General features: G+C 42.7%; 3 protein-coding genes across 5 annotated transcripts in view; 2 read left to right on the forward strand and 1 right to left on the reverse strand.

Moving 5' to 3' along the window:
* Positions 1-6,849, forward strand: part of PDIA3 (protein disulfide isomerase family A member 3) — a 23,472-nt gene extending 16,623 nt beyond the window's left edge. Inside the window, exons 6-13 of the mRNA XM_045772152.2 lie at positions 1,528-1,644; positions 1,945-2,070; positions 2,833-3,015; positions 3,813-3,921; positions 4,516-4,644; positions 5,199-5,278; positions 6,312-6,369; positions 6,580-6,849. Of these exons, the coding sequence (XP_045628108.1) occupies positions 1,528-1,644; positions 1,945-2,070; positions 2,833-3,015; positions 3,813-3,921; positions 4,516-4,644; positions 5,199-5,278; positions 6,312-6,369; positions 6,580-6,693 (916 nt within the window). The 3' untranslated portion in view covers positions 6,694-6,849. The remainder of the gene's footprint in view (positions 1-1,527; positions 1,645-1,944; positions 2,071-2,832; positions 3,016-3,812; positions 3,922-4,515; positions 4,645-5,198; positions 5,279-6,311; positions 6,370-6,579) is intronic.
* ELL3 (elongation factor for RNA polymerase II 3) lies at positions 6,281-11,389 on the reverse strand. 3 transcript variants are annotated; one of them, XM_045772183.2, is made up of 11 exons: positions 11,156-11,389; positions 10,891-10,926; positions 10,422-10,534; positions 10,106-10,307; positions 9,937-10,016; positions 9,735-9,810; positions 9,379-9,562; positions 9,251-9,293; positions 8,954-9,125; positions 8,771-8,815; positions 6,281-8,674 (listed from the first exon to the last, which is right to left on the reverse strand). In XM_045772183.2, exons 1-11 carry the CDS (start codon positions 11,285-11,287, stop codon positions 8,564-8,566), a joined length of 1,194 nt encoding a protein of 397 aa, XP_045628139.2. In that variant the 5' UTR covers positions 11,288-11,389; the 3' UTR covers positions 6,281-8,563. The 3 variants fall into 3 exon arrangements, with proteins under 3 accessions (XP_045628139.2, XP_045628130.2, XP_045628121.2); XM_045772174.2 differs by having other exon boundaries at positions 9,735-10,016; positions 10,106-10,268; XM_045772165.2 differs by having other exon boundaries at positions 9,735-10,016.
* The window catches only part of LOC123803851 (uncharacterized), a 16,811-nt gene continuing 3,443 nt past the window's right edge, over positions 11,286-24,653 (forward strand). The window contains exons 1-4 of the mRNA XM_087859165.1: positions 11,286-11,296; positions 11,365-11,660; positions 11,855-11,911; positions 20,365-20,438. Of these exons, the coding sequence (XP_087715291.1) occupies positions 11,286-11,296; positions 11,365-11,660; positions 11,855-11,911; positions 20,365-20,438 (438 nt within the window). The remainder of the gene's footprint in view (positions 11,297-11,364; positions 11,661-11,854; positions 11,912-20,364; positions 20,439-24,653) is intronic.

Below are 24,653 nucleotides of genomic sequence, written 5' to 3' on the forward strand. Positions count from 1 at the left end.
GGCTCAATCTCACGACCCTGAGATCATGACCTGAGCCACAGTCAAGAGTCAGACGTGTAACCAACTGAGCCACCCAGATACCCCTAAAATGCCTATGTTTTAATTAACATAAAGTCAGTGTGTAGGGGCGCCTGGGTGGCACAGCGGTTAAGCGTCTGCCTTCGGCTCAGGGCGTGATCCTGGTGTTATGGGATCGAGCCCCACATTGGGCTCTTCCGCTATGAGCCTGCTTCTTCCTCTCCCACTCCCCCTGCTTGTGTTCTCTCTCTCGCTGGCTGTCTCTGTCTCTGTCGAATAAATAAATAATCTTTAAAAATAAATAAATAAAATAAAAAATAAAGTCAGTGTGTAATACTGGAAGAGTGAGAGAGGGATATAAGGACTTAAAGGGCTGAAGCCTAGATAAAAACAAGTGATAAAGTTGTATGTGGGTGGGGGTGCTTGGGTGGCTCAGTTGGTTGAGCGTCTGACTTTTGCTTTCAGCTCAGGTCATGATCTCAGGGTTCCACAGCAGACTCCACACTGGGCATGGAGCCTGTTACGATTCTCTCTCTCCCTCTCCCCTCCTGCTCCTGCTCTGTCTCTCTTAAAAAAAAAAAAAAAAAAAGTATGTGGGTAGGTGTGCAGTGTGTGGGGTGGAGAAATGAATGAAGGAGAACCTAGAGGTGAGATATTAGTAGTTAGACTTGTGGTATTTTCTGGGAAAGCTGGTACTTAATATAAACCCATGACTCAGAACCAATTGGGGTTCAGTTTTAGCTGAACAAAGCTAGAAATTAAAGAAGGAATTTGCTTCAAGTGTTCAGTGGAGTGAGGAGAGCTTGGCTTAGAGGGGCAAAATAGTACCAGCAAGAGAAAAATCGATAAACTTGGTTTGTTGGGATAAGAGAAGTATAGAACAGAGGAATTTCTAATGAACTCAAGCTAAACATTGTCTATAATTATATACTTACCTATAGAATTTTATAGCTGGAAGGAATCTTAAAGATAGTTTCTCTACTGAAGTAATTCTTTTACTATGTGGGAAAGTTGAATTTTCAAGGGGCGTGCTGGGCAAGGTACCTTCCAATAAAAGTAAGCTCTACTTTATTGTACATACTGGGATTTGGGGGTAAGTTGGGTTCTGTTATTGTTTTTAAAGGTCTGGAAATTATCTATTCTAACCCCCTTAAGTCCCCTTTTATACTGAAGATAAAGCTGAAGCCCAAGAGGATTCAATTGATCCCTAGCACAAGGTCTTTAAAATTAATGGGGTTACAATTAGAACCAAAGTCTCCTAACTTTCCGACGCAAGGTTTATTAAACCTTCATACCCAATTATTGCACCTGAGATTAAGGTGGTTAGTTAGCACCTTAGCTTTGATGAGGTCATGTTGCCAAGTCTGTGTTCCCAGGAAAGAGTCCTTATGTGTTTAAATGGTGAAAAAAGTGGCAGCAAGAGTCGTCTGAGATTTAAATAAAGGATGGAAGATCATTCTGCTGCTGTCTACCTACTAATAGCTTTTTTCTTTTTTTTTTTTTTTAAAGAGGTATCACCTTGTTTCGTCCTTCACATTTAATGAACAAGTTTGAGGACAAGACTGTGGCATATATAGAACAGAAAATGACTAGTGGCAAGATTAAAAAATTTATCCAAGAAAATATGTGAGTACCTTTTTATATCTTGTTTGGGATTTCTTGGCTTCACTGTAGTTTCCTTACCTCAGTTAATAAGCAGACCCATGTTTTGGATTAAATAGCCTTATTCAAGGGATTGAACGGTAATGGTTGAAGTTTATATTAACGCAGTAATGTGTGGACCCTAGGACTCCTAGGAGGTATATTGCTCAGTACTTATCCTTTATGTTGAAAGTTTCTTTCCTTTGTAAGTGCTATCAGTTACTTTCTGATAGTTCCATAACGTAGCTAAACCTTCCAAATTTGATAATGGATTGTTTATTTCAGTTTTGGAATCTGCCCTCACATGACAGAAGACAATAAAGATTTGATACAGGGCAAGGACTTACTTGTGGCTTACTATGATGTTGACTATGAAAAGAATGCTAAAGGTTCTAACTACTGGAGAAACAGGTAATAAGGATCATTTTTCCCCTTAGTAAAGAAGTTTACCCAGTGTGTAAACAGTTTCTTCTAATTATCCTGTTACAGTGTATATAATGTGAGAGCCAATAAGAATGGGAACAGTTGGCTCCCAAAAACCTTTTGAAGCTGTAAGGACAAATAACAGACTGTTTCTAAAATCTGTCGGGCTTATCTTCCATAGGTGTTCCTTTGCCTTGTGACATAGCTGGTTCCTAGCCTCCCAGTAAAAGATGCAAATGTGCTCTAGAATGTAGATATTAAATATTTAAATATTAATATTAAAAAAATAACCTTCATCAATTGATAATATTAAATATCAATTATTACAATAAATATTTAATATTGATTAAAATATTTAACTGAAAACATTAGATGATTAATATTAAATAATATTAAATATTTAAAATATTGTGCCTGTTTGCCCATTGAAGCTCTTAGTGCACTGTATCCTTACAAATTTACTTTTCATGTCAGTCATTATGCCTGCAATGTTTTAGTTATATAACATAGCAAGATTCAGTGGGAATGGACTATTTGATTGGTACCACCAGTTTGGCAGTGAAGTTCGGTAAGACATTGGAGTGTACCATAATTCTAATGTCGGTGCCCAAGAACATAGTTCAGACTGAGTCCAGAGGGCTGCGTGGACTGTAAAATTTAGTCTTTGCTTTCTAGCATCTTGCTTCTTGATTTTAGATGTGCTTTACCACTATGGTATACATCTTGGCATAAATATCTTGTTTCCCACAGAGTGATGATGGTAGCAAAGAAATTCCTAGATGCTGGAAACAAACTCAGCTTTGCTGTAGCTAGCCGCAAAACCTTTAGCCACGAACTTTCTGATTTTGGCTTGGAAAGCACTGCTGGAGAGATTCCTGTTGTTGCTATCAGAACTGCAAAAGGAGAGAAGTTTGTCATGCAAGAGGAGTTCTCGTGAGTTACAAGTTAACGTGGGTTTGGGATTTGATTCTGCAAAGAAACTTAAAGCCTTTTACACTACTAAGGATTTATGAAGAACATTAGAATGTGAAGATAAGTCTTCTAGCTAAGACCTATGATTGTCATTTTTCTCAATTAATTTAATTAATTATAGGTATTTAAGGATAACAATCCTTAATAAATTCTGAAAACTAACAAAAGGATAGCAACTTGGAATATTTACATGATTGCTTCTACCCTGCCATTAAAAATAGTAGATAGAGAACAGTGGACAGTAATTGGATGTAATTTCAGACCAGTGCAACCCCCTCCCATCCTTGTACAATGTCTTTTCTTCTTGAAATACTACCCTGGCCTACGGTAAACTCAGGGAATGGAAAGGTCTTAAAACCCTGGAAAAGTATGACTTTTCACCTTCTGAGACATTGGGAGATGAAAACCAGAGAAAATCTTCCTTGTGAGCAAATCAGTAAAACAAGATACCATAAATAGGTGGTATTCTCCAGAGCAACAAAGACCTGGTTCTTTTGCAGAAGTGAATTTCCAGAAGACCAGTGTTTTCTTCCTTCTCTGACCTTTCTAATCCACAAAGAACACACTAGAAATATAAGGAGGTGGTTTTCTGTTCAGTCAGTAGATCTGCATATTGAGAGATAAGCTTCTCCGGTTTTTAGCTTCCAATTTCTAACCTTGAAACTGAAGCTAGAATATGTTGAAACTATTCTAAGAAATTGCTTTTAATCCTGTCAGTGGAAGATGAACAAACCTGACCCTTGTCTTTCTAATTGTAGGCGGGACGGCAAGGCTCTTGAAAGATTCCTGCAGGATTACTTTGATGGCAACCTGAAGAGATACCTGAAGTCTGAGCCCATCCCAGAGAGCAATGATGGGCCGGTAAAGGTGAGGTGCTCACAGCCTCATCAAGGCTCTAAGCATCTGCCCGTCCTCACCTCCCCCTGCGCTCTTAGTTTTATTGAGATATAATTGACTCTCCTCATTTCTTTATTCCAAAAAATGCTGGGTCTAAGTGAGAACTTGTTGGCTGTCACGGTTTTTTTTTTGTTTGTCCTCACCTCCCTGAGTCATAAAATAAGCATTGGCAGAACTCATAATGCTCAGTAGGGGCAAAAGTGTAAAATCTTGGAATTTTGGATGGTATTTATATTGGAACTAAGTTACTCTTCAGGGTAGAGCAAGCTAACCTCTAAGAATAGTTTCAAAGTTTGCTTTGAGATTGGGTAAGGGTTGAGTAGCACTTATTTCCTATGACTTCCTGAACAAAGTTTGACAGGTGACAGACATGGGAATGAGTTGGTTTCTGGAAAATGACCAGAACATCCTTAATACAATCTGTAATTGTAATTTGATTTTCAGTGACATATTTTCAGTGACAATACATCAAACTTGAGAGGGTTTGGGTCCAGAAACAAAATAGCATGTGAATTTTATTCTTCACCTTGCCTTACCAACTAGAGGTTCTTTGGTGTATTCCAGGTAGTGGTAGCAGAGAATTTTGATGAAATAGTGAATGACGAAAATAAAGACGTACTGATTGAATTTTATGCTCCTTGGTGTGGTCACTGTAAGAATCTGGAACCCAAGTATAAAGAACTGGGAGAAAAGGTAAGTCTGAACCATATTCTGAAGATAAAAGTTTGAGTTGGGAAGTTGACACACATAATCAGCATTGGCTAAATTAGTTGTCCTAATTAATTCAGTACCTAAGTACTGGTAGATTTCTTTTCAGCTGTCTACTGTTTACTTTCTCCTGACTGCCCCCCTAGTGTCTCTAGCCTGTGCAGTGTCTCAGACACCTGTTCTGACTTTCCACTCCAAAGACTCAATCTAGATTGTAGTTAAAAGTATCCAGGCTTCTGAATTTTGGTAATGGCTTCTATGAATCCATTTATGTTTATGTTGACTTTGCCCTTGTAATGTCTTATTTAGGCCAGGTAATTTTGAAGGTGGCTGTAAATAGAATCTTAATATGGAGAAACCAAGAGAGAAAAGGGACTCTGTAGAAGGCTAGATACAATGTACAAGTCTCACTATTCTTTCTGTCTGAGCAGAGCTTACCCAGGTGTTTAAAAATGAGGTTATTTTAAGTGCTGATTTGACTAAGTGTCCCTCAGTCACCAAAAACTGAAAGTTTAAAGATCTAACCTTTTCATTAACAGCTCAGAAAAGACCCAAATATTATCATAGCCAAGATGGATGCCACAGCCAATGATGTGCCTTCTCCATATGAAGTCAGAGGGTAAGTAGATTAAAAGCTAATAAAAGTGTCTAGATGGTTGATAGGGAAAAAAATAAGTTCATAAACCACTTATTGGGCTTGGTTTAGGGAGTGGATCCCTCATTGCAGTTGAGCACAGAACTGCTGCCTTCCTGGCTTGGAGTTCTGCTGAATGGGTCCACATGACTGCCGCAGATTTTGTGAGCCCTCACATTATTGAGTTTTGATAGGATGTAAGCTAGCCACTGATGGAGAATAGTATCTGGTCCGAAATAGAAATTAGGGCGCCTGGGTGACTCAGTCTGTTGAGCATCCAACTCCTGATTGCAGCTCCGATCATGATCTCAGGGTTGTGAGATTGAGCCTTGCATAGGGCTCCACGCTCAGCGGGGAGTCTGCTTGAGATTCTTTTCCTCTGCCCCTCTCCCCCCTCTACCCCCCCACTCCGGTCGTGCTCTTACTCAAATAAATAAATATTTAAAAAGAAGAGAGAGAGAGAAATCATGAGGGGCGCCTGGGTGGGTCAGTTGCTTACGCGTCCAACTCTTGATTCGTGTTCAGGTCATGATTTCAGGGTGGTGAGATCAAGCCCCAGGTCAGCTCTACGCTGGGCATGGAACCTGCTTAAGATTCTCTCTCTCCTCCTCCCTCTGCCCCTCCACCCCCACTTGCATGCATGCATGTATGCTTGCTCGCTTGCTCTCTCTCAGAAAAAAAAAAAAAAAAAAAAAAAAAGGGCACCCGAGTGGCTCAATCAGTTAATCATCTGCCTTTGGTTCAGGTCATGATCCCAGCGTTCTGGGATCGAGTCCTTCATCAGGCTTCCTGCTCATTGGGGAGTCTGCTTCTCCCTCTCCCTCTGCCTGCCGCTCCCCCTGCTTGTGCACACGAGCGCTTGCTCTCTCTCTTGTCAAATAAATAAAGAAACTCTTTAAAAAAAAAGAAAAGAAAAGAAATAGAAATCATGAGAAGTTATTCCCAGAAACAGTTTTTGGGGAAGTATGTGTCGGTACCTGGAATGAGTTAACGCTTTTTTTTTTTTTTTTTAACCCAGTTTTCCTACCATCTACTTCTCTCCAGCCAACAAGAAGCTAAATCCAAAGAAATATGAAGTAAGTGCGTTGTCTCATCTCCCCACAAATATACACATACACACACACATCCAGTTCTTTGAGTTTTATTTAACTGGAAACTTTCAATTTCATGGTCAATATATGTGGTTGCTAATGTGCTTTTACAAACTCAGAAGTCTTCCTATTGGGGAAAAAAAATCCAGGGTTCTTTAAAAGATTAAATTTTCAGAGTGATCTTTCTGTTTTCAGGGTGGCCGTGAATTAAGTGATTTTATTAGCTATCTACAACGAGAGGCAACAAATCCCCCTATAATTCAAGAAGAAAAAACTAAGAAGAAGAAGAAGGCACAGGAGGATCTCTAAAGCAGCAGCCAAAAATGCCACTTTGTAAAAGGACTCTTCCACCAGAGATGGGAAGACCATTGGGGAGGACTGGGACCCAAATGGGATTATTACTCTCAGGGCAGAGAGGACAGAATGGATATAATCTGAATCCCGTTAAATTTTCTCTAAACTGTTTCTTAGCTGCACTGTTTATGGAAATACCAGGACCAGTTGATGTTTGTGGTTTTGGGAAAAATTATTTGTGTTGGGGGGAATGTTGTGGGGGTGGGGGGGTTGAGTTGGGGGGTTATTTTCTAATTTTTTTTGTACATTTGGAACAGTGACAATAAATGAGCCCCCTTTAAACCGTCTTTTTTCCAAGAAATGGGGAACCAAGGTTTTCTAGATCAGCACTGTCCAATAGAACTTTCTGCAATGTTGGAAATAATTCTGTAATCTTCATTGTCTAATACAGGTAGCTACTGAGCGTTTGAAATATGGCTAAGAACTACATTTTAAATTTTCATTGATTATTAGTCACACATAGAGCTAGTGGCTATCATATTGGTCAGTGCTGCTGTAGACCAACTAACTGGATGCATAGTTAACCACCTGTAAGTCCTTTCCAAATTTCATCACTTTCTATCCTTAAATGTTAGGGCCCAGGCCCCTAGCCTAATGATTAGAGCAGGTGAGGGACTTTTCCTGCTGGGCTCCATTTCTGGCCCTGCCCATACCCCAAGGATGGGTTACTGTTTACCCTTGTCATGAAACTGAGCATGTTTATACTTCCCAAGGGCTATTCTCTGCCCCAAAATGCCCTGGATGGGTGTGGCATCAGGTTGGGGTTCCATCCAAGTTGTTTCAGGAATTGCTGACACTGCTGGGTGCAGCTCTCTCCCCCAAAGCCCAGGGTGTGGCCCATTAACTTCCCCCTCCAGTGGAACTGGGAAAGACGGTATCATTCCTGGTTGTGAATGTAGCATCCACTTTTCTTCTGCAACAATGAGGAACAAAAAGGACAGAACGGATGTGATCTTTTGTTCAAATGAATTTCCCTCTTTTTGTGGGTAAATCCAAATCCTATCTGCAGTTGAAGTTTTCAGTACTGGATAATTGCAGATAGGAGCCCTAATTGTAGGTGATTCTCAACCTCTGTGTTTTGAAAAAGAGAACTTTGTTCTTATTGTAATCTCTAGCTGTCAATTATAAGATGGATTTGATAGAGCCCTAATAGTAAAATATATATCAGGATCATCTTTAGTGCTTTGAAAAAGTAAAGATGCCTAACCATAATCTTGAAGGTTCTAATTCAGAAGACCTGGGCTGGGATCTGGGGATCCAATTTTTTAGAGCACCCAAGAAGTGGTTCAGATAAGAACCACTGCCTTGGATTTAAGGAAAGCATATAAACTTGTACAGAGGACACAGAAGCAAACAGTTTTCATTTTTCAGCCATGTTTGTAAAAAGAACTCACTTTCAGTACAGGGGGAACAACCAAGCCCTTTCCCATTATATCCAGATATATTACAAGCTCTGTTACCAGAAGTTCTCATTACTGTTTCTTTAGGAAGTCTACCAGGCTAAATTCTAATGTTCTCAAGATATCTTGTCCTGGAAATGGTGTCATTTCTCAGGATTTGAAAATGACTTGGCTGAACTAAAGATGAAGAAGCCAAGCCTCTCTCCTGGGCACAGCAGTGGAGTCTTGGCACTGTGCCCAAACCCTAAAAAGTAAAATATGGCAACAATGAAAGTCAGACCTTAAGGAATCTAGAAGTTAACTCTCGTACTTGCCATCATGGCCTCAGCAATAAGAGCAGACAGCTGCACTCTGTGTAGTTCATAGCTGCTTTGTTCCTTCATATCTCACTGAGCAGAGCAAGGGTAAAGAGCCCTCTGACAGTTTCAGCTGCCCCTGTTCTTTTCCTCAAACTCCAGGATAAGACCTTTAATGTGGGACAATTTCTGATGCAGGTACTCACAGCGACGCTTTTCTTCCCTATAACCCGGGTACCGCTGCAGAGAAAAGGCGTCCGTGTCAAAACAAAACAAAACAAGAACAAGGATCTACCATTTCTGCCTTCTTGCTACCATGCCCAGACCTTGTCTTACCTTCCTGAACTTTTTATATTCCTGGACTATTTTTTCTTCCAGCACCTGAAACAAAAAAAATTCTAGCACTAACTTTCGCCTTGAGAAAAATCTCCACTTTTCTTAAAGGAGAGAAGTAACTTCCCACCTCATTCTGCTAACTGACAGAGATTAATTTTTCTCTCAGAACGGACCCGTCCTTACCTTGTGTTCTGGAGTTCCTCGCTGAACTCTCTTGATCTCAGCTCCCAGCTCTATGAACCTTTGGCTTGCAGCCCCAACACGAGCATGTAGGATGCGGTATTCAGTATAATCTGTCTCAAAGTCCTGCTCGTAAGCATGTTGCTGCTCTGCACTGTGGATGGCCCTGTATTGCCTGCCAGGAGCAGAGAGTTGCCACCTTCAATTTCATTGCCCTGAAAGCTTCAAGCTCCCAGGAAGTTTATCCTAATATCTCAAATGCACAAGGCTTGATAAAATTGGAAGTAGCAGGAGACTCACAGGAGGTAATCTGGTACCTCTTCAGGGCTTGGGGATTCAGAATCTAGGAAGGAAGCAAGATGACACAAGACTGATTATATAAGTCTTTTTTCCACTAGGGCAGTTTAACCCTTTTCTCATTAACTCACCTGCTTGAACTGAGGGACTTTGTTCCAGCCTGGGACCCATGTCTTCATCCTTATCTTCTTGTTCCCAATCTTCTCCCTCTTGTAGGTCCTGATGGGGCGGCTCTTGTAGGGGACTTGGAGCTAAAGGCAGAGTTCTGAGCCTCTTTTCTTTTGGTCCTAGAGCAGTTGTAGGTGCTGGACGCTTCTGTTGGGGAAAATGTCACATAAACGATAACCCAGAAAGCCTAGTCTGCCCAACTCTTGAAAACTAATTTCATAGAATGAGCTCTGGGAGCATCAAAATGAAGGCTCCTAATTTTAAAATTTTAGCCTAATTGGACAAGGATTTCTGAAAAACCCTTGCTATTACAACTTACCCTGTCCAAATGTTTCTGGCTAGCAGAGGAAGGCAGCGCCTGTTCAAGTTCTCTGTTTGGAAGATAGGTCTGGTTTCTAGGATATTTGAAGAGGGAATGGGAGAGATGAAGACCAAGATCTCTTATTACAGCATTTAGGGTAGAGATTAGAAAGGAAGACAATACCAGCGATTCCCAGCTTAGTCCCACCTGCCCCAAGTACCTCAGTTCCCACTGTGCCATGTGTTCCTTTGAGGATCCTGGGAGTGACTGTCCTTGGCTGCTTGCCAGTGGATCTGGCACCTGGCAGGGAAAGTGGTAGAGGCACTTGGCTCCCTGGGCTTCAGGCTTTGCCCCACCTTATTCCAGCTACCTACGATTTCTGGCCGCACCTCTTTTAGTGCCATCTGTGGCTGTGAAACTGTGTCTTCTTCAAAATAGTCTCTGGTGTTCTGCCAGCTCTCAGGATCTATGGCACTGTTCGTCAGATGATGCCTCTGAACTGTAGATGGGGCTGGGATGGAATCCAAGGCTGCCCAAATAGTGAGGCGCCCCCTGAGTGGGCCCAGACAGTGGAGGTAGTTAGGCCCAGATCTGGAAAGCGGTGGAGGAAAAATCCCAGGAGGGTGGAGAACTTTTAAGTACCTCTGAAATTAGCCTCCCCAACTTTCCACAAACCCTTTTTACCTGCTACCTGTTCCCCCTTACCTGCCTAAGCGTTGGCACACAAGGTCCAAGCCACCTCCAGGGCCCTCCTGGCCACACTGGGACACTGTGAAGGAGAAGAGGCAGGACCAGCCAGGGCCTGGGAACCTCAGATACTGCGGGCAAAAGGAGAACCATAAACCCCGTGAAGTCAGCCCCTCCCCCTTCCTCCCATTGCCATTCTTCCCTGAGCCAACCCAAGATTGAAGATGGGTCCCACGGGGCTCGTTAGTACACCAGGTGCAGCTGGGCTTGAGTTCCCCAGGAGGCTGAGAAGGCACAGTCTCCTTAACCGCAGTCTCCTGGGACCACAACCCTAGCAGCCTCCTCCGCCCCACTCGGGGGGTTCAGTTCTCGGAACTTCCTCGGACCATGACTGCTCTCAGCCTCCCGCCCTGACGGCACCTTCCCGGAGCCCACTTCTGTTCTCCCCGCGCCCGGCCTTTTTCACACACTCTAGGCCCGTGCTTACCCCTCGGTTGCCTTGGAAAGCGATCACTGGCCGAACCTACGGGGAGAGCAGATGCGAACGGAACAGTGATGAAGTGGCATACCCAGGATCCGGCGTCGGGTGCCCGGGCGGGGACCTGCCTCTCCAGCTTCACTTGAAGAGGTGGAGAGGTCGGAGCCTGCGGATGCCGCTTCCCATCCCCAGGTCCCTTCGCCAGGGTCACCGCTGAGGCCCGAGATCCCGAGGGGTAGAGGTTAGGGAAGACCGGGCCCGGGGTCTGCCGCACCTGTTGCCGCCGACACTCTTGCAGCGCCCGAAGCGCCGCGTCGTTCAGCCTGAACATCAGAAAGCTGGTCCCGGCAGCGGGGGTGAAGCAGAGCTGGAGCTTCCCACTCAGAAGCTCCTGGGGTCCCTCCATGGTTGCGAGGTCGAGCGCAAGCAGAACAAGAACCACGGACGAGGGCCACCACCACCACCTCTGCTGTGCAACGCTAGGCGGGCACTCTTGGTAGCCCAGGTCGGCCCCGCCCTCCGCCAGGACCCACCCCCGGCCCCACCCCCAGCCAGCGCCACCCCTGAGGCTTTCCAGCAGCGTGCGCGGTGCTTCGCTTTCCCCCAGACTTTTGCGTGGACCCACCCCACGGGTTTCTTGGATGGGCACGCACCGCTTTGGGCTTTCGGAAGGGGCTATCGCAGTTACGGGGGAAAGTCTGCGGCCAACTTTAGAACCCCCACCCCCCGCCAGTTTTGCTTCAGTTTCGCCAGCCAACCTGAACTCGGAGTTGCGGTCTGTAAGCGAAGCTGAACCTGCAACCTCTAGAGGGTTTTAGACGCAGAGGGGCGGGGAGGGCCTGGTTGCTGGGCTGGCTCAGGAGACCGCGCCTCAGAGGCCAAGAGCTCCCAAGCGACCGGAGGACCGCGGACCCGAAGGGGTATTTCTGACGCCAACACCTGGTGCCGCGCTTTCGCTTTTTCCCGCCTGCAGTACTGCTGCGGACCCGAAGACGGTTTCTAACTGAAGCTGGAGAGAAAATCAGGCCCGGTGGGTGTCGCAGGCTGGAGCGGACCCCTCCCACCCCCACCGGTAGGCGGGGATGGGGGGTGTGGGTGGTGGCAGGGGAGTTGCAGAGCAAAGGGAGGATTCAGTCCCAGGTCACTGCTCCTGGCCTATACAGGTGCGACTGGTGTGAAAGGGAGCCGGCCCACTCCCTCACGAGGGCCAAGAAGTGCCACGAAGTTGTGAGACATTCTGGAGGTTCGGATTCTGGCGCATTGAGACCGCAGGAATTTCAGGTCGGCCCTGGTGTCTCCACTTGTCCCTGTTTGGGCATGTTTTCCAAGAGCCCTGAAGTTCTCTTTCCTAGGCAGGATCCCTCTGCTAAATCCCTGGACCTACAAAATTCCAGGTGATCTTAATGCCCTCCACCCCAAATCAAAGTACCTATACATTTGTCAAAACTCATCAGCTAGTACACCTAAAATGTGTATATTTTAATGTATGTAAGTTAGACTTCAATAAAGGTAATTTTAAAAGTCAGTGCAGTGATCTCCAACTCCAACAACAAAAACATTTACCTGTCCATCTCCTTAGGGCTTTCTGCTTCCGCGGATGACCGTTTGTTAGTTTGATAAACAGTGTGGCAGTAGGTAAAGCTGGTTTCCCAGGGTTCCTTTTCTTCTCAGATGACATCTGTGGACTTCTGTTGGATTTTCCTGGATTTAAACTCAAAGGAGAGCCTAGAATAGTGAAAATTTTCAGAGAAGAGGGAAGGAGCAGTGCTGTAAGAGGAGGCAAATGGGAAAGATATTTGGGGAAGGGAGAAAGGAGGGAGGAATCTAACATATGTTGGGTGTCTATTGTGTGTCAAAATCTTTGCATGTTATTTAATCCCTAAAATAACTTTAGAGTAGGTATTATCACCACATTTTTCATTTATTCAATCAACAAATATTTATTGAGCACTTCCTCTGTATCAGACATTGTACTATATCCTTGGAATACATCAATGAACAGATTTCTTGCTTTGGAGAGATTACATTCTTTTTTTTAAAGTAGGCTCCAGGGCCAGCATGGAGCCTAATAAGGGGCTTGAACTCATGACCCTAAGATCAAGACCTGAGCTGAGATCAAGAGTCAGTCAATTAACTGACTGAACCACCCATGCGTCCCCTGGAGATCTTATATTCTAGAGGGGAAGGAGACACTATAAACAAACCTAAGAAATAAACATAAGAAATATAGTGTATGTTGGGGTGCCTGGGCGGCTCAGTGGGTTGGGCATCTGCCTTCAGCACAAGTCACGATCACTGGGTTTCTGGATCAAACCCCATGTTGGGTTACCTGCTCAGCAGGGAGTCTGCTTCTCCCTTTCCCTCTGCCTCTCCCCCTGGCTTATGCTCAATCTCTCTCTCTCTCTCAAATCAATATAATCTAAAAAAAAAGAAAAGAAAAGAAATATAGTGTATGTTAAAAGGTGATAAGTGCTATAGCTAAAAGAAAAAATAGAGCAAGGTAAGTGGGTTTGGAACTGGAGGAGGAGGAAGTAGAGGAGGATGGAGAGGGCTGACTGTATATTAAGTAAGGTGATAAGAGAAAGCCTTATGGACAAGATGAAATTTGAGCAATGCCCTAAAGGAGGTGAGGGGATTGGCCAAGCCATGCTGTTGGAGGAAATGCTTTCTAGACAGAGGGACTAGCCACTGCAAACTCTGAGTCAGAAGTGTGCCTGGGGTGTTTAAGGAAAAGTTGAGGCCTGCATAACAGGGCCCAAGTGAGTAAGGGGAAGAGTAATAAGAGATGAAGTCAAGAAGTAATGGAGCAGGGGCAGATCAGGTGCTGGAGGGCCTTATGGGCCATTATTAAGGACTTTGGCTTTTACTTTGAGTGAAATGGTGACTCACTGCAAGGTTTTGAGCAGAGGAGTAATACGAAAACACCTCTATTTTCAAAGGATCACTCTAGTTGCTGTGTTAAGTGCAGACTGTAGAGGGACAAGGATAAAAGCAGTATGATCTGTCAGTGGGCTACTGCAATAACTTAAGCTAGAAATGGTGGCGGATTGCACCGGGCAGTAACAGATGAGGTGGGAGAAGGGATAAGGTTCTGAATATTTTTTTTTAAAGATTTTATTTATTTATTTGACAGAGATAGAGACAGCGAGAGAGGGAACACAAGCAGGGGGAGTGGGAGAGGAAGAAGCAGACTCCCAGCAGAGGAGCCCGATGCGGGGCTCGATCCCAGAACGCTGGGATCACGCCCTGAGCCGAAGGCAGACGCTTAACGACTGAGCCACCCAGGCGCCCCAGGTTCTGAATATTTTGAGGGTAGAGCCAACAGAATTTGCTGATGGATTGAATGTGGTATGCGAGAGAGAAATGGCATCAAGGATGACTCTACCATTTTTGGCCAGAAAAACTAGAGGGATGAAACTGTCATCAGTTGAGGTAGGGAAGACTACAGGTGGAACAGGGTTAGTTCTGAACATGTTGAGTTGTCTATTAGAATCCGCATGGGGACATGGGGCAGGCAGTTATGTACACAAACTTAGAGATGGTGAAAGATGTCTGGGCTAGAGATTTAGACTTGATAGTACAAAACATATAGATGGTATTTAAAGCTATGAGACTAGATGAGATCACCCAGGAAGATGAAGAATTTAAAGGGTTACACCCTGGGGAACTCCAATCTCTAGAAGGACATCAGGGGAAGAAAAGCAAAGCCAATGGAAAAGAGATGGCCAGTGGGGGAGGAACACCAAGAGAGTGGACGGTCCTGAAAACCAAGCGAAAACAATGTTTCAAGGAGACAGCGATTGATCAACTATGTCACGTGCAGCCAATAGGCCAAGTAAAATGAAGATTAAGAATGGACCACTGTGGGGCGGCTAGGTGGCTCAGTCGTTAAGCGTCTGCCTTCGGCTCAGGTCATGATCCCAGAGTCCTGGGATCGAGCCCCACATCAGGCTCCTCCTCTATGAGCCTGCTTCTTCCTCTCCCACTCCCCCTGCTTGTGTTCCCTCTCTCGCTGGCTGGCTCTCTCTCTGTCAAATAAATAAATAAATAAAGTCTTAAAAAAAAAAAAAGAATTGACCACTGTAATGAAAATGTTCTAAAATTGACAGTGATGACGGTTGCACATATCTGTGGATATACTAAATGTCTATCTCAGATCCTCTGCCTATTTCTTAATCAGGTTGTTTGTTTTTTATTTTTGTTGTGCTGTTGAGTTGTTTGAGTTCTTTATATATTCTGGATATTAATCCCTGGTCTGATATATGATTTGCAGAAATCTCCCATTCAGTAGGTCGCCTTTTCATTTTGATGATAATTCTTTCAATGTGTAAAAGCATTGTAGTTTTTTTTTTTAAGATTTTTATTTATTTATTCGACAGAGATAGAGACAGCCAGCGAGAGAGGGAACAAAAGCAGGGGGAGTGGGAGAGGAAGAAGCAGGCTCATAGAGGAGGAGCCTGATGTGGGGCTCGATCCCAGGACTCTGGGATCATGACCTGAGCCAAAGGCAGACGCTTAACCGCTGTGCCACCCAGGCGCCCCAGAGCATTGTAGTTTGAAGTAATCTTTGTTTCTGTGTTGGTTTCCCCTGCCTTTTAAGTCTGATCCACAAAATTATTGCTCCTTTCCAATTTGGATGCCTTTTATTTCTTTTTCTTGCCTAATTCCTGTGTCTAGGTCTTCCAATACTATGTTGAATAAAAATGGCAAGAGCAGGCAGCCTTGTCTTGTTCCTGTTCCTAGAGGAAAAGCTTTCAGCTTTCCACCGTTGAGTATAATGTTTACTGTGGGCTTGTTATATATGGCCCTTATATGTTTAGGTACATTCCCTCTAAACCATCTTTGTTGAGAGTTTTTATTATAAATGGATGTTGAATTTTTTCAAATGTCTATTCTGCATCTATAGATATCATGTGATTTTTAGCCTTCATTTTATTTATGTGGTGTATTATGTTGATTGATTTGTGGATGCTGAACTATCTTTGTATCCCTGGAATAAATTCCACTTGAACATGGTATATTATTATTTCAATCCGTTGTTGAATTCAGTTTGCTAATATTTCGTTGAGAATTTTTGCATCTATATTCATCAGTGATATTAGCCTGTAATGTGTATGTGTTCACATGTGTGTGGGGTGGCTTGTTGGTTTTGGTATTGGGGTGATGCTGCCCTCATAAAATGAGTTTGGAGATGTTCCTTCCTCTTTGATTTTTTTGGAGGAGTTTGAAAAGGACAGGTATTAACTTTTTCTTAAATGTTTGGTAAAATTCACCAGTGAAGCCATCTGGTCCTGGACCTCCATTTGTTGGGAGGTTTTTGATTACTGATTCATTCTCCTTATTAGTAATTGGTCTACTCAGACTTTCTATTCCTTCATGATTCAGTTTTGGAAAAGTGTTATGTTTCTAGGAATTTATCCTTTTCTTCTATATCGTCCAACTCATTGGCATATAGTTGTTCATATGATCCTTTGTATTTCTGTGCTGTCAGTTGTAACCTCTCTTTAATTTCTAATTTTATTAGCGCTCTCTCTTTTTTCTTCATTAGTCTAGCTAGAGATTTGTTCATTTTGTTAATCTTTCCAGCTCTTAGTTTCATTATCTTTTCTTTCTCTTTTTCTTTTTTTATAGTTACCTTTACTGGTGTTATTTTTAAATTTTTTTGTTTTGTTTATTTATTTATTTTTGAGAGAAAGAGAGAGAGAGGGAGGTGGGGGGAGGGGCAGAGGGAGAGAGAGAGAATCCCAAGCAGGTTCCACACTCAACTCAGAGCCTGACATGGGGCTCAATCTCAAGACCTGGAGATCATAACCCGAACCGAAATCAAGAGTCAGATGCTCAACTGACTGAGCCACCCAGATGCTCCTCCTTTTCCTTTTTTACTCTTCATTTATTTCTACTCTGATCTTCAGTATTTCCTTCTTTCTACTGACTTTGGGCTTCCTTTGTTCTTTTTCTGTCTCCTTTAGGTGTAAAGTTAAATTGTGTATTTGATATTTTTCTTGTTTCTTGAAGTAAACCTATATGGCTATGATCTTTCCTCTTAGAACCATTTTGCTGCATCTCCCAAATTTTGGTGTGTTGTATTTCTATTTTCATTTATCTCTAGGTATTTTTTTAATTTCTTCTTTGATTTTTTTGATGACCCCTTGGTTGTTCATTAGCATGGTGTTTATTTTTTCTTAAAGATTTTATTTTTAAGTAATCTCTACATCCAACGTGGGGCTCAAACCCACAACCTCGAGATCAAGAGTCCCATGCACTTAACAATTGAACCAGCCAGGCAACCCATTAGCATGTTTTTTAATCTCCACATTTTAATGGTTTTTCCAGTTTTCTTCTGGTAATTGATTTTTTTAAAAGATTTTATTTATTTATTTGACAGAGATAGAGACAGCCAGCGAGAGAGGGAACACAAGCAGGAGGAGTGGGAGAGGAAGAAGCAGGCTTCCAGCGGAGGAGCCTGATGTGGGGCTCGATCCCAGAACGCTGGGATCACGCCCTGAGCCGAAGGCAGACGCTTAACGACTCAGCCACCCAGGCGCCCCTGGTAATTGATTTCTAGTTTCATACCATGGTAGTCAAAGAAGATGGTTGATGGGGCGCCTGGGTGGCACAGCGGTTAAGCATCTGCCTTCGGCTCAGGGCGTGATCCCGGCGTTATGAGATCGAGCCCCACATCAGGCTCTTCTGCTATGAGCCTGCTTCTTCCTCTCCCACTCCCCCTGCTTGTGTTCCCTCTCTCGCTGGCTGTCTCTCTGTCAAATAAATAAAATCTTTAAAAAAAAAAAAAAGAAGATGGTTGATATGATTTTGGTCTTCTTGAATTTTGTGGCCTAACATGAGATCTATCCTGGAGGATGTTCCATGTGAGAAGAATGCTTATTCTTGCTTTTGGATGGAATATTGTGTATATATCTATTAAATCCATCTGTTCTAGTGTGTTGCTTAAGGCCAATGTTTTCTTATTAATTTTCTGCTTGGATAATCTATCCATTGATGTAAGTGGGGTGGTAAAGTCCCTTACTTATTGTATTGCTGTCGATTTCTCTCTTTAGATCCATTAATATTTGCTTTCTATATCTTGGTGCTTCTATGTTGGATGCATTTATAAATGTTATGTCCTCTTGTTGGATTGACCCCTTTATCATTATGTAATGTACTTCTTTGTCTATGATTGCAGTCTTTATTTTATTTTAAAGTTTATTTTGTCTACTGTGAGTATTGCTACCCTGGCTTTTTTTTTTTTTTAAGATTTTATTTATTTATTTGACAGAGAGATAGAGCCAGAGAGCACAAGTAGACAAAGTGGCAGGCAGAAGGAGAGGGAGAAGCAGGATCTCTGCTGAGTAGGGAGCCCCATGGGGAGCTCAATCCCAGGACCCTGGGATCATGACCCAAGCTGAAGGCAGATGCTTAACAGACTGAGCCACCCAGGCACCCCCTACCCTGGCTTTTTTTTTTTTTTAACTTCCATTTACATTTACATTTTGTCACTTTCAGTCTGTGTCCTTACTTCTGAAGAGTCTCTTGTAGACAGCATACAGTTGGATTTTTTTACTTTTTAAAAGATTTATTTATTTGACAGCACAAGCAGGGGGAGCAGCAGGCAGAGGGAGAGGGAGAAGCAGACTCCCCGCTGAGCAGGGGACACCCCCCCATGCGGGGCTCGATCCTAGGACTCTGGGATCATGACCTGAGCCAAAGGCAGATGTTTCCCGACTGAGCCACCCGGGCACCCCTGGATTTTGTTTTTTTATCCATTCAGCCACTTTTTAAAAGATTTATTTATTTTAGAGAGGGGGGAGGGGCAGAGGGAGAGAGACTCCAGTGCAGACTCTGCACTGAGTATAGAGCCTGATGTGGGCTCAATCTCACGACTCCAAGATCACAACCTGAGCTGAAACCAAGAGCCAGACACTTAACTGACTGTTCCACCCAGGTGCTTATCAGCCACTTAAATTTTATTAAGATTTTATTTATTTTATTTATTCGACAGAGAGAGTGCACAAGCAGGGGGAGCAGGAGGGAGAGGGAGAAGAAAGCTCCCCACTGAGCAGAGAGCCCGATGTGGGGCTCTATCCCAGGGCCCTGGGATCACGACCCGAGTGGAAGGCAGACGCTTAACTGACTGAGCCACCCAGGCAACCCAGCTCCTTTAATTTTAAACACATTCCAAAACTTTACATTTTCTTTGACCCCCTCACCCCATATTATATATATATATATATATATATATATATATATATATATATATATATATACACACACATATATTTTAAAGATTTTATTTATTTATTTGACAGAGAGAGAGTGAGAGAGCACAAGCAGGGGGAACAGCAGAGGGAGAAGCAGGCTCTCTGCGGAGCAGGGAACCTGATGTGGGGCTCCATCCCAGGACCCTAGGATCATGACCTGAGGCAAAGTCAGAGGCTTAACCAACCGAGCCACCCAGGTGCCCCAGGAGAGAGTGTCTTAAGCAGACTCTGCACTGTGTGTGGAGCCCAGCATGGGGCTCAGTTAACAAGTCTGAGACCACAACCTGAGCCAAAACCAAGAGTCAGACCCTTAACCAACTGCACCACCAAGGTGTCCCTATTATTTTTGTCTTTTAAACATCATGCCTGTTAAATAAGTGACTGATCCACTACATTCACTATGTATCTACTTTTTCCAGGGATTTTTACTTTTGCATATTATCTTTGTTATTAAGTGCCATTTCTTTTCAGTTTAAAGAAGTCCCTTTAACATTTCTTTTAAGACCAGTTTAGTGGTGGTGAACTCCTTTAGCTTTTGCTAATGTCCTTAAGGTTTATCCATGTTGTAGCATGTATCGGAATTTCTTTTTCTTTTTTTTAAAGATTTTATTTATTCATTCAACAGAGAGAGAGAGACAGCCAGTGAGAGAAGGAACACAAGCAGGGGGAGTGGGAGAGGAAGAAGCAGGCTCCCAGCAGAAGAGCCTGACGTGGGGCTCAATCCTGGAACGCCAGGATCACGTCCTGAGCCGAAGGCAGATGCTTAACAACTGAGCCACCCAGGCGCCCAGAGAATTTCTTTTCTTTTTAAGGCAGAATAAGATTCTATTTTCCTTGTCCATTCATCTGTCAGTGGACACTGGTTTACTTCCACCTTTTGGCTATTGTGAATTAATGCTGCCATGAAAATGGGTGTACAATATCATGGGTGTATTTTTAAAAATGTACTTAAAAACATTATTCTGAGAAGTCATCTATGGTCTTTGCTAAACTTCCAAAGGAGTCTATGGCACATAAGAATCCCAGTGAGTGGTCTGGCTGGGATTTGAACTCAGGCCAGCTGTCTCTAGAGCCTGTGTTTCTTTCATACTCATAAAGTCATGTCACCTCAGTAGACCATATTTTTCTACATCAGGACAGGTTCTGCATCAAGGTTTATGGAAAAGGGGGAAGAAAACATTTTCTAGATGTGCATGTGCTCCTGTTTCTACAATTATTGTTTTAGGTCTTCTCATCCCCCCGCCCATGCTTCTCAACACCACATGCTTCGCACTTGTGAATCCTGTCCAGTGGACACAGGTATGTTTCTCTTCTTCTTACCAGAGTCTGCTGGGCCTGTAGCCCTCTGGCTTTGAGATGTCACTCTGCACAGAGAGGGCTCCGTTTACTGAGAATCATATGTTCTCCGAGGTTACTGATATTGCTGTACTGAGGGTATACTTTAATAGATGACCACAGCAAAAGACCTTGAAACCCTGTCTTAGTCTAACAGGAGGAGGGCCATACATATATTCCAGCAGGGTAGCAGGGAGTAGCCTAGACTGTTATATATTTGCTCCTTGCCTTTGAACTTCTGCCCAAAGTGCTGAGGGAGAACTAGAAAGGGAACACTTGAAGGGAATAGATAAACTGACTGCCACAGTAGAGGTGGTTGACAGAACTATGCAGTAGTTTAGAGTTTTAGTAAGCAAGGAGTAGGCTAGAGGGAGTGGGAAGCAGAGAAGAAAACTGAATTGGGCAGGGGCTGTAGACTATCAGGGAAACTTGCTTATCCCCCTGGTGTCTCTCAAAGCAGAGAAGAAGAAATAGAATTTATGTATGAATAAGGCAAATGTAATTCAGCTGAACCAAGGGAGAAGCAGAGGTATCTGGAGGAGGTGCTGCTCTGAGATACTAGCTTTGCTTACAAGATGTTAATAGAGGTAGGTCAGACAGAGAGGAGGTATTCAGTGGAGGCAAGAAACCATTCAGGAACCGGTGTTCAGGAATGAGACATTATTACCCAACCCGGGAGAAGAAGCTGAAGGTGAAAGTGAAAAGTACCTTAGTTCCCCTCCTAAGCCATTTCCTGGTCCATATTTAGTAGCTTTTCAAGAATGGAGACCTCAGCTGGTCCTGGGTCTCCCAGAAGTTAGAACCTGCTTCCAAGCAAAGCCTCCTCCCCCTATGGAGATAAACTTAGCCATGCTTTTTATGGATTCTTCCCCTTTCCTGTGTATTCTAGTCTGTGGATACGCTCCCAGAAGTTCAAGTTCTAGTTCTTCGTCTCCTTCTCCTTTCTTCTTTCCTCCTACTTCTTCTTCCTCCCCCTCCTCCTCCTTCTTCCTCCTCCTCCTCCTTCTTCCTCCTTTCTTCTTCTTCTCCTTCTTCTTCTTCCTCTTCCTCCTCCTCCTCCTCTTTCTCCTTTTCTTTTTTTCTTCCTGTCAACACTTTCTTCTCTCAACCCAGATGTATTTCCCACTGGGAGTAGGGGCTAGAGGTGAGGGAGATGCTTCTCTGATAGCTAGTGACATGTAAATGAAGAGTTCCTAAGAAATCAGTACCTAGACTCCTTCTCATTCTACTCTCTCCTCCTAAACTCTTTCGTTTGAAACCATGGTTGGGTTTTTAACTTAGTATTTATTTGTTTTTATGGAAGTTATACATGAACATACAAGTCTATACAAAACAATGTAAAATAGAACTATTATCCCACTTGGTTTCCCACTGCTCAAAGGAGATAACAACTTCTTTAGCTGCTTCTGGCATTTGTTGATTTTTCTAAATATCATGCCATTTCTGGATTTCTAACTTTCTGATATTATCCACTGACTTCTATTTTTAAAATGACTTAACTCTCTCATCCTTCCCATAAAAATGCACGTACTTTCTCTCTCTATCCTCCTAATGTAGTGTTATTTTAGTTAGATCGATATTGAATGTTTATATTTTATGAGTGTGTAAATGTTATTTACCAGCTGTGACAGCTAGTATACTGTTTACATTTCCTTTCTTGTATGCTTTCCCCCAAATTATCTATTTGGTTTTTTACTTAGTTGCTTATGTACTTATTATCAATTTATTTTCATACTATCTTCTAGAAGTAGAAATCTCTCAATATATTCAAATACAATCAGATAATTTATCGGTTTTATCAGTTCCCTTTTTTTTCTTAGACACATGCCTCCAGAGCCTTTCATCCTCCTGTTCTAATCTGAAATGGTTGCTCTCTAAGCCTGATGCAAAGCTATCCTCCTGGGGTCTCTCTTCACTAGCAGCCTGAGGATTCCCTTTACTTATCTTCTATGCTGGATACTCTTTTTCCTGGATCCTATTATTTTTTCTTGGTTTACTCCTCATTTTGGTAGAGTACGCCTTCAATATCTTGTAGAAAAGGGTGCACGGTAGCTAACTCTTTTTAGACTCTGTATGTATTTATTCTATTCTCATACTTAACTGATAGCTTGGCTCGGTGAAAAAATCTAGGTTGTTATTTTTCTTCAAATATTTGGTAACGTTGCTCCATTGTCTTCTGGCTTCCAGTATTGCTGCTGACAAGTCTGAAGTCATTCTGATTCTTCATCCTCTCTATGTGTTCTATGTTATGTCTTGGAAGCCTTTAGGATCTTCTTTTTGACTCCAGTGTTCTGATATGTGGTGGTGTAGATCTGTTCTCATTCCTTGTGCTGGGCACTCAGTGGGTCCCCTTCATTTTTATTTTACTTTTCTCTCATTCTGAAATTCATATAATTCAGATGTTGGACCTCCTGAATGGATTCTTTAATTTTCTTTTTTTCCCTCTTCTACTGTCCACCACTAACCTTTTTGTCCAATTTTCTGTAATATTTTTTCAACTTTTACCTTCCAACTCTATTGATTTTTTTCTTTCAGCTATCCTAGTTTTAATTTCTAAAAGCTCTTTATTATTCTCTGAATGTTTGTTTTTTACAGCTTCCCTCCTTTTATTCAATATCCTCTTTATCTTTAAGGATACTAATTATAGTTTCCCTCCCATTTTCTCTTGTTCCTGTAATTGCTTCTGTATCCTTGGAGACCTTATTTTCTGTTTTGTTTTGTCCTGATTTTATATTGAGTGTCTTCTCCAATGCTTGATGATCCTTGGGTGTCCACTCATCTCTACAAAGAAGGCACTGAAAAGCCGACTAGAAGCTTGGTATGCATGGGGAAGGCTGGTTGCACTTTAAGATAATCTGATTGGATCGTTTCATTATGTGACCCCTTATACGCATCTAATTATTCAAGCTTTCCCCAACTCAGGGCCTTAGCATATGCTGTTTCTGTTGCTTGTGTATTGATTAAAATGTATTTGGCTGAAGTAACAGAAATCTGACTCAAGGCAGCTTACACAAAAAATATGGTTCTCATAGCAGGAAGCTCAGAGGGAGAACATATGTTACAGTTGATATATCCAGTGGCCCAAGGGCATCATCAAGAACCAAGATTCCTTCTACCACTCATTTTGCTTCATCCTAAAGCTGGCCCTTCTAGGTCATAGAAGCCAGGAGTGGTAGGGGTTCTTTACTTCTTTGTTCAAGTCAGTGAGACAGAACACTGTGCATCCCCTCACAATGGAACAAAACCCCTTCCCTTTGGTCCGATCAGGCCAAGTTAGGTCACATGCTAACTCCAGAATCAGTAACAATCACTAGGTGAATACTATGCAAACAATGGCTTAGGTTTGGGCTCCCGAGCCAATCAATATTAAGAGGGATGAGTTTACTTTACTGATTTAGCCATTCTGGACCACCCTCGGAATATAATGTGGAGGTGGAGAATTTCTTAAAGCTGCACTGCTTTTCCTTGATAAGAAAGGTTATGTAGAATGTTAGGGATTTAACCATACTGCTGGAACCCTCTTCTACTTTTCCTGCCACTGGCTCCAGGCCTCAGTTTAAATGTCACCACAGAATTGGATCTCTCCCATTAATCTTCATCCTTGAACTTTGTTTCTCTTTTAGCACTTAGTGCTAAGTTGTAATTTTATATTGTTTGGTTTACTTGTGAATTGTCAGTCTCCTCCACTAAAATGTTAACTTCCTGAGGTCAGAGACCATGTCTATTTTGTTCATCACTGAATACTCAGTGCCTGGAAGTATCTGGCACACAATGGATGTACACTTAATATTTGATGAAAAAATGAATGAATTCAGGAATAAATAGTATCTTCCTTTCTCACCGAGTTTCCAAAATATATTTTGAAGCTGCACACTGCCATTTCTGCTGCCACCATTTCACTTCAAATAGCTATTTTTTCTCCTTTATGTAATGGACATCTTTTGTTTTATCTGTCTACATTTTCCTTTCTTGGGGAACGAACTCCCTTTCTTTGGTAAACCTGTTCCTTCCCCATACTAATCATGTGTCTCTAGTGGGGCTATTTATATCCTGCCATTATATCCTGCCCCACACCTACCTCCCTACCACAAGGGTAGATACCCAACCTATCAGAGTCCTCTCCTGGAATTTTAAAAACTAAAACAAAAGGAAGAGATTCAGACCCTCTCTCTTGGGCAA

This window comes from Ursus americanus, chromosome 36, assembly GCF_024610735.1.
Source record: "Ursus americanus isolate L20-20 chromosome 36, mUrsAme1.1.p, whole genome shotgun sequence".
In the NCBI taxonomy this organism is placed as follows: Eukaryota; Metazoa; Chordata; class Mammalia; order Carnivora; family Ursidae; genus Ursus; species Ursus americanus.

Bases quoted from the DNA above. Each gene is read 5' to 3' on its own strand.
- ELL3 (XM_045772165.2), bottom strand. From the start codon at position 11,287: ATGGAGGGACCCCAGGAGCTTCTGAGTGGGAAGCTCCAGCTCTGCTTC. The intron at 10,017-10,105 runs GTGCGGCCAGAA...TTTCCCTGCCAG, and splicing joins CACAGATGGCACTAAAAGAG to GTGCCAGATCCACTGGCAAG. The intron at 9,563-9,734 runs GTAAGTTGTAAT...TTTCCCCAACAG, and splicing joins GCCAGAAACATTTGGACAGG to AAGCGTCCAGCACCTACAAC.